The sequence below is a fragment of the Gavialis gangeticus genome, unplaced genomic scaffold (genome assembly GCF_001723915.1).
Source record: "Gavialis gangeticus isolate Ggan-Ray unplaced genomic scaffold, GavGan_comp1, whole genome shotgun sequence".
NCBI lineage: Eukaryota > Metazoa > Chordata > Crocodylia > Gavialidae > Gavialis > Gavialis gangeticus.
In genome coordinates, this window is record NW_017728992.1 from 41193094 (window position 1) to 41202255 (window position 9162).

At 41.2% G+C, this 9162-nt stretch overlaps 1 protein-coding gene across 2 annotated transcripts in view; it reads left to right on the top strand.

Moving 5' to 3' along the window:
• Positions 1–9162, top strand: part of LOC109300726 (cadherin-6) — a 145572-nt gene that overhangs the window by 70272 nt on the left and 66138 nt on the right. For both annotated transcript variants that reach the window (XM_019521523.1, XM_019521532.1), the window contains one exon: positions 2354–2707. In XM_019521523.1, coding sequence (XP_019377068.1) covers positions 2480–2707 — 228 coding nt within the window. In that variant the 5' untranslated portion in view covers positions 2354–2479. The remainder of the gene's footprint in view (positions 1–2353; positions 2708–9162) is intronic.

The following is a 9162-nucleotide window of genomic DNA, read 5'->3' on the forward strand; positions in this document are numbered from 1 at the left end:
CCCTCTGGGGGGGAAAAACCCCCCCCCCTTTTTTAGGGCCGAAAAAAAACCCAATTTTAAACCCCCCCCCCCCCCCCCGATTGGTCTACAGGGTTCCTTACAAGGGAGGGCCAGGGGCCATCCAGGGCTTTCCCAGATCTCAAGGAGAGTTCTTGGCGGCACCTGTTGCTGGGCAAAGCTGGCAAAGCCCAGCTGAAGCGTGACAAGTGGGACTTCTTTTATTTCTGTTGTAGAAAGGATATGTATAGCCACTGGCTCTTTTCTGTTACTGCTACAATTGTATGATTTAGGGCCCAATTTTTTTACCAGCCTAAATGGACACACGTTACATGGTCTGTGGAGCCAAACTGTTCCTGTTTGTGGAAGCCCTATTAATGATCATTAGAACTAGGGGTTCTTGGTTGTAGCTGTGGTGGTCTAAGGATGTAGGCAGATGAAGTACTTTGGGTAAATGTCGTGTCTTTTATGAGACCCACTATATAGGGGGGGAAAAATTGTTCTTCACAAGCTTTTGGGCACAAACAGGCCTCTTCAGGCAATTAGAACTAGGTACATTAATTCTCCAGGCATCAACTCTGTCTCTCAGAATTCAATATTCCCTCTTCACTCTTCCTGTTAAAAATTGAAGAGTACAATACCATTTTTTTAACAGGTTAAGTTTGTATTTTACCTTGCAAAGTAGTAAAAGGATATTATTTTAACAACCCTGTTCCATTACCATCTCTTCATTTAAAAGTATCAACTTTATAGAAAATGATTTAGTGAAAAGAAATGTAAGAGCCTCGGGATTATTTTATACAATTTACTGCTAAGAACAGTGACATACTGAGAACAGTTGCTAATGCCAGGCATGGTTTATGTTTAACTCCATCACTGAATCTCAAGGGCTAAACGCTACTTGACCTACACCTCTGAAATCTCAAAGACTTTAATTCAGGGCACAAATTGGCTTTTGGAGTAGGATACTGTTTGAATACAACATCACAAAAGGTTTAGAAAAAAACAAAAACAGAGTGTCTCAGAAAAAAATTATAGTTTGGAATCTAGATTCAGCAACATTAATTGTTCCTCAGAGTGTTGATGCAAAACCAGGGAAAACTCAAACCATTGCATCTATATCCCTTTTTAAGTTATGAATATGTTTGGACTGATTCTGGCAATTACCATGCTCTATGAACAATATTTTTTGTTTATGGAAATTTTTGTGAACTGATCTTTACTTCTTTTGGTATATTGAATATTCTTAATCACTTGCCATACATTATTCACTCTACATGGCTGCTCTCTCAAGTTACATGATTTCATGTCTGCTCCTTAACTGGATGCCCAAATCCATTTTTTTTTTGTTACATAAGATCATTCCAAATAGCATGCTTTTATTGTAGGGTGGGTTTGGGGTTTGTTTGTTTTTTTGGACAAATAATTATTCATGCTGAAATTCATGAAACTTCAAGGTTTGTGATCATGTTCATGAATACTCAGCAGGTATCCAAATGCTGAATAATAAGAGATGAACCAAATAATTGCTAATGAGACCCCACAAATCACAGTGAAGTAGCTCAGTGCTTTTATCCATGAGAATACCCACATATATATTTATTTAACTGTTTAACTAGCTGTAAAAAAGCAAAAATGAAATGTGCACAGTAGGAAACTTGGTAAATTAAAATCTGTAGATAATCCCCTGTAGAATAAAACTGCAGTATATCAGGCAGTCTTAGTACTCAGGAGATATTGACAACTGCATCAATATACCCAGATATTTCACAAATCCTTTCATATGTACTGGTGACCTGGGATAAAATCATGGCCCAAATAAAATGAACACCAAAACTCCTATTGACTTCAGTGGGTAATGTCATACCAATACAGCAATGCTGTCTTATTCACTATCACACCAATACACCAATGGTATCTTATTCGAGTTTTTCAGTCATATCCATCACATCATATTTTTGTTAGGTTCATTATGTGATGGCACTAGCAGCCTTTGCATGTAGTAATGCGACCCATCTAAGACCACCAAACTCATGTAAACTAAGCAGTTGAACCCTGCCTTCTAGGAATTAAAAACATAATAAAGTAAGCGCTTCATTTTGGGCTACCAAGACAGTGACTCAAACAAGCATTTTTAAGTAGTAGAAGAGAAAAAGTAAATAGCAGAACTACTTCCTCCAATTCAACAGAGATATTACATTCAGTTTATCTGGGGAACCACATGGAGCATTTTAAACCTGAGAGCAGCTTAGCTCTTCGACACTTACAACAGCTCTTCTTCCTTTTGGGTTTATTTGCTGTGTCACTGAATAAGTATTTCAGACAGTGCTTAATATATTGCCATTTTTCCTTGCAGGGATTCTTTGAGATTGCAAAGAACATTAAAAACATAAGAAGGCATGAGGCAGGATCCAGTACAGTAAAGTAGATCTCTTTAAGGACACGAAAGAAATCATTGCTTGGACCTTTTTCTGCTGTCATAATGAGAACTTACCACTGCTTCTGGTTGCTGTTTTGGGTTGGGCAGCACCATCAAAGTTCCTCAACTCCATTATCCAAAAGGACTAGTGGCTTCCCAGTAAAGGAAAAGGTCTTGGAACTGTCTGGAAATAACAGGAAGGCGCTTAATCGTTCCAAAAGGAGCTGGATGTGGAATCAGTTCTTTCTCTTGGAAGAATACACAGGATCTGACTATCAGTATGTTGGCAAGGTAGGATTCCTTTACACACATCTATGTTCTTATTTGAAAAAAGATTTAGGAACCCCATTTTAATGATTGTGCAGGATTTGCGTATTATCCAAATTTAGGGGCTGCTGATTGTCTGATCAGCTTGTTATGATGAATAGTTAAGGTCGAGAGGACTGCAGAATAAAGCTGTGCTGCAGTAGCAACACAGGAATGAAAATGCTCTGATCTAACTAGCATGGTCCACAGACATTTATTTGTGTTTATTTTAAAGCTTTTGATCTGATCATTGTCTCAAAATCAGAAACATGATCCAGTAGGAAATTCTGGATCACCTGATGTAATGTGTTGCCTGATGTAATATAGGATCTCATCACTGACTTCACTGGAATTATTGCAATTTAGACCAGATGAGAATTTGACCTAAAAGATTTTAACAAAATATACATTTACAATCTATGTGAAGTGACACGTTCCCCTTTTTGGAATTAGCCAACACCCAAATTATAAAGAAAGAAGCTCAACATAGAGGTTCAGAGATCATTTTGACAACAGTTAATTCTCTAATATAGCATAGTATATATAGCTAGTATGTTACTAGCATATAGTAATATAGCATCTCATCACTGATTTCACTGGAAGTATTGCAATTTAGTCCAGATGAGAATTTGACCTAAAAGGTTTTAACAAAATATTCTGCCTGCCAAAAAGTAACTGTTTCACTGCTCATTTCCCACTTCAGCTTTTCTGCCACTGCTATTTTTAATTGTATTTTGGAGAGCTGCTGAAATTTTTGTGTCTTGCTTTGGAACACAAAGTATGTAGGGCACTAAAAAAAAGAGCATTTGCCACATTAGAAAGAAGCAAAACAGTTAAAACCTTTTTTTGTGCTCAAAGCATGATAACAGCGAGGAAAATGTCTGTAAAAATCACACCTGCTTCCTGGCTATATCTCTCCCTTTGTGCTGTAGAGTCACATCTGCTACCTTTATTGAGGCTACAGAGCTAACACAATTATGGAAGAGCCAGAGAGATTTTATGCCACCACAGCCACCATCAATAACATTGCCAATAAGATACAAATGCAGAAACTGTACAACTGGTAATGATGTATGAGGCAGAAGTGCACAGGTGGTTTTCCTATTCAAGATGGAGCTGTGCCTGGTTTACCCTGGCCATTTAGGACTTCTAGACAATGCAGTTGATCATGGTGGCTCTCCACTTGTTCTCCCTCCAGAGCTCTGCCCATTCTCCTCAGAGCTGCTCCCCATGCCTGAGCTGTTCAGTGTCAGGTGGATGTGACGGCCATCTCCCACTGCACCGCAGAAAGGCATGATTCAAGTGAAAGAAGAGCTAGTCTGCAGCATTAATAGTGAGGCAACCAGGTGGATCAGCATTCATGAAAAGTCCCTTTGGTTCTTTTCTACAGAAGGAAGCCAAAGGCATCAAGTGGTCAGAGAGGAGGGAAAGAGGAGATAAGAGGAGAATGGAGGAAAAACTTAGGGAACAGAGAAATCAAGAGGAGAGAGAACCACAGAAGATGATAAAAGAGGGAATGAAATGGGGGGAAAGGGCTGGGGGGAAAAGGGTTGGCTGCCCATAAAGAAAACAAAAACACACTGTCATCAACTGAAAACCAGCAGAAAGGGAAGAGTAGCAAAAAAGAAAAAGCTAAGACAAACCTGTCATTTGCCCTGTAAATTCTGACATGGAGTCCACGCAAATCCCATGGGCCGTGGTTGCCCCACGGTTGGTAGACTTCAAGTAACAGTCACTGACTTCAAGTGAGACTGACGCATAACCTTCAGGGGAGAGAAAAGTATGGCAGGATGATCTTGACGAGTGGCTGTTAAGAAATAATAATAATAAAGCCTCTTTGGCCTTGTAAACCAAACAAGTCATTGAGAGAGAATAAATGTGGAAGACCATAATGTTATTTTTAGAATTACTTTTCTGTCCATAACTGGCACTTTAATATACTCACTATTGCAAAGCATGGAAGTGACACATGATATATAAATGTCATTGATTCCATGTCCCTAGGCTGTTCACAAGTGGCCTTTCACACATCCTTCAAGTGCCAGAACTGCTTTCCCTCTTGTAATTGAACAATTAGCCAAAAGGCAGTAAAGACCAGCTGTTTATTATTTGACATAGTTGTATATTTGAGTGAGACTAAAACACGGGAATATCTGAATGAATGTATAATTTAGGTAACCAAGCAATTTAACTGAACCAGTGGCTTTCAACTTTTTTTCATTTGTGGACCCCTAAAAAATTCAAATGGAGGTATGGACCACTTTGGAAATTTTGAATGGAAGTGTGCATTATAAGTATGGGTATTCACATACTTTTGATTGATCATCATCATCTTTCACAGACTCCTTAGACATAGTCTGCAGACCCCCAGAGGTCTATGGACCACAGGTTGAAAGCCCATGAACTAAACAATTACACTTGACTGGTGTGGGCAAATGAGCATAATGAATTTAGAACCTGGCTTTCCTGTCTTTTGGTTGAGTGCCTGAACCCCTCAGCCATCAGGGCATAAACATGGGCAGACCTATATCCTCCTCCTCATTTTTTGGGGGCCACTCTGCCTGTGAAATAGGAGCTACATTAAGAGGATCAGGTAATAGACTGCAGGATTGAGAAGAAAGAATAGCTTAATTAGTGGAACATCAAAACCATTAAAAAAAGAAGGGAGGGTTGTTGTTAATACCTGTGGAATGAAGAGGTTAGAAGGAATCAGATTATAATGAACCGTGAAGTCAAGTGACTCCCTCAGTGCTGCCTGAATAGAAATGCTGCTGCCAGCTGGTTTTAAATGTTGGGTGGACCAGGAATCAAAAGGGGGTGTGACTCTACCACTGTACCCCCCTGCCCTGGGTCCACCCCTCTCTGGCCCTTATTTATGGTTTCATAGTTAGTAGGGTTGGAAGGCACCTGAGCAGATCATCGAGTCCGACCCCCTGCCATGGCAGGAAAGAGTGCTGGGGTCAAACGACCCCAGCAAGGTGTTCATCTAGCCTCCTCTTAAAGGGTAGGAGCCAACACCACTTTGCTTGGAAGTTGGTTCCAGATCCTAGCTGCCCTGACCGTGAAGTAGTGCCTCCTGATATCTAGCTTGAATCTACTCTTTGTCAGCTTGTGACTGTTATTCCTAGTCACACCTGGTAGCGCTCGGGGGAACAGTGACTCCCCCAGTGCCTGCTGGTCCCCTCTGACTAGTTTGTAACAGGCCACTAGATCCCCCCTCAGCCTTCTCTTGTGGAGGCTGAACAGGTTCAGGTCCTGTAGACTCTCCTCGTAGGGCCTGCCCTGCTGCCCCCTGATCATGTGAGTGGCCCTCCTCTGGACCCTCTCCATGTTGTCCACATCCCTCTTGAAGTGCGGCGTCCAGAACTGGATGCAGTACTCCAGCTGCGGCCTGACCAGTGCTGCATAGAGGGGGAGTATCACCTCCCTGGACCTGCTCGAGATGCATCTGTGGCTGCATGACAAGGTGTGGTTGGCCTTCCTAACTGTATCCCCACACTGCCGGCCCATGTTCATCTTGGCTTCAATGATGACTCCAAGATCCTTTTCTGCCTCTGCACTGGCGAGAAGGGAGTTCCCCAGCCTGTAGGTATGGTGCTGGTTCATCCTCCCCAGGTGCATCACCTTGCACTTGTCAGTGTTGAATTCCATCCTATTCTCGTCCACCCACCCCTGTAACCTGTCTAGGTCCGATTGTAGCCTATTCCTTCCTTCTAGCACACCCACATCCCCCCACATCTTAGTGTCATCAGCAAATTTGAACAGGGTGCTTTTTACCCCCTCGTCCAAGTCACTGATGAAGATGTTGAACAGTGCAGGCCCAAGGACTGAGCCCTGAGGAACCCCACTGCCCACATCCTTCCAGGTCGAAAATGACCTGCCCACCACCACTCTCTGGGTGCAGCCCTCCAGCCAGTTGGCAACCCATTTAACTGTGTAGGTGTCAGCGCCACAGTCCCCCAGTTTCTTAATGAGAACGGGGTGAGAGACAGTGTCGAAGGCCTTCTGAAAGTCCAGGAAGACTATGTCCACTGCTACCCCTGCATCTAAGGATTTGGTGATCCGGTCATAGAAGGCCACCAGGTTGATCTGACAGGACCTGCCTCTAATGAACCCGTGTTGGTTGCCCCTAAGCATAATCTCCCCTGCTGGCCCCGTGTCGACATGCGCCAGAAAAATTCTCTCAAAAAGCTTGCCCAGGATTGAGGTAAGACTAACCGGCCTATAGTTTCCGGGTTCTCCTTCCTCCTCTTTGTGAAGATGAGAACCACATCTTAAGCATTTAGATGCTTAAAGGCACTGAACTCTTCTGAGAACTGGGATACAGATTTTTGTGTGGTGAGCACTTGACAATCAGCCCTCATTACTAATATATCACACAGGATATTGCAGCTGCTGCCTCCAAGAAATTCCTGTCAACACTATAAGAATTGCTCATATGCACTGGCCGCATAATCAGATCCACCAGTTCTGGTCTGTGACTATGTGTCTTATTCCTGCATATTTAAGTAATGAAGCCTAAAAAAACAACAACCCCACTGTCAGTTAGTCTGAGACATAATCACATAAGAAACTCTGAGAAAAGTTCTTGGCTGGAATTATTCATTGTGCTGCTGAATAACTTGTGAGCTGAGGCTATTAATTGGAGTGTGATTGATGGGTATAGTGACATTTTAACTTGAAGATATCTCTTCTTCTGGTTCAGGAATTATGACACTTGGTAGGGGCTGAATCCCAAAATAAAATAAAAGGATCATAGGAGCATAAAAGTACAGAGGTGCCCAGCACTACTTTACAGCACTAATCCAAAATATTGTGGTTCAATTTTTAAAAAGAAATTGATCATACCAGTAGCTACTCAGTGGGATTTAAAAGGTTTAGGGGATGTACTCGTTTAAAATCATAGGGGGAATGTGAGTGTGGGCACAGCCAAGCAGATTTACACATTATGTGGTGGTGAATGAAGATATTTTCTTTAGCGCAATCTTCATAAATAATAGATACTGTGTCTCTGTATGTGGTAGATCCTTTAAAAGACTTTACCGCTGACTACATACAGCTGAACAAAAGATACATCCATTCATTGACCTCTGACATGAATAGGTTTGTCGGAACTCAAACTTACATATTGTTGCCAAGTAAGGGAATATGATGCCTCTTCTTTCCGACCCAGGAAAGTTCTAAACAAACTTAAATCTTTATTTATTAACCAAGATATAGCTTTTGGCAGCCCATAGTGGAAAAGAACTACTTACTTTCTTGATAACATGGAGGACAACCGTAGAACAGCTTTGTCACATTCTGTCAGTCTGTCACCAATAAGGACTGCTAGCCACAGTTTTGCTGTGTCTTATTGATGGTCACATAATTTAAGCAGCAGGCTTGCCTGCAAGCTATCCAATGTTAGTACCCCCATACGCTGCATCATAAACTATCATCCTCTACTGACAATTTCATTTTTTCTAGAGAGATAAAGTCAGAGTTGTTCATCTACTGTTTTTTTGGCAGTGCATAAAGACTGTTGCCTTACTTTAGCCAAAGTTAGTATCTTTTTCTTTAGTTTGTTACTACATCCTTGGCTGTAATAGTAAGTACCTTTAGGACAAACAGATTCTGTTCTACACTGCTTTTTCTTTTCATTATGGTCCTTCTGGGGATAAATGTGATACAACACCAGTAATAGTATGTTTCCCTAATGATTAGCATTTTCTAGGAAACCACAGAAAGAAAAAGCCAAGGCCAACCTGAACCATATGAAGAGGTAACATTCAGGCTATATGTCAATAAATAAAAAGTAGTATTGTTGCTGGCACACAAAAAGGTTTGTTTGGATATCAATGGTTATTGCATAGCATAAGTCGGGCTACAGCATTTCAGAAAATGACTCAGGTACTCCAGAAGTTAAATGGTATCATCTGTTAACTGGACAACACAACAACAATCAGGAGACTTCTGTGCTTCCCCTCTTCTATCATCCTATCCTTGGCACTGAAATTCTCATTATAATTCCCTACAGAAAAAAACAAGATGTGAAAATTCAAACGAAAATGACTATTATTGGCATCTGCACATTTTAGCACGTTTAATACATTTTTTTTCCTGGCAGAAGTTTCCTTCACTATTTATTTTTCCAGCTTATAACTAACACTGTGATTTATTCTTTGTTTCCGGTTTTCTGTTACAAAATACCATTACTGTTTGTTGACTTAGAGAGGCCCAAAAGTAAAAATTATTTTGCTCATTCAGTGCAGCTATTTAAAGGGTTTCAGATTTATCCTGATGCTTTTTGTCTCCAGTGTTAATGCACATTTGCTGGGTTAGAATCTGCACCCTGCCCTGCGAAAGTAAAGGACAGAGCCTACGAAATAGGAAGGCTTAGGTGGCTCTTATGTGGCTTCCTAATTCTGAGCAGTCCCAGGTTCTACTCTGTCATCAGCAAA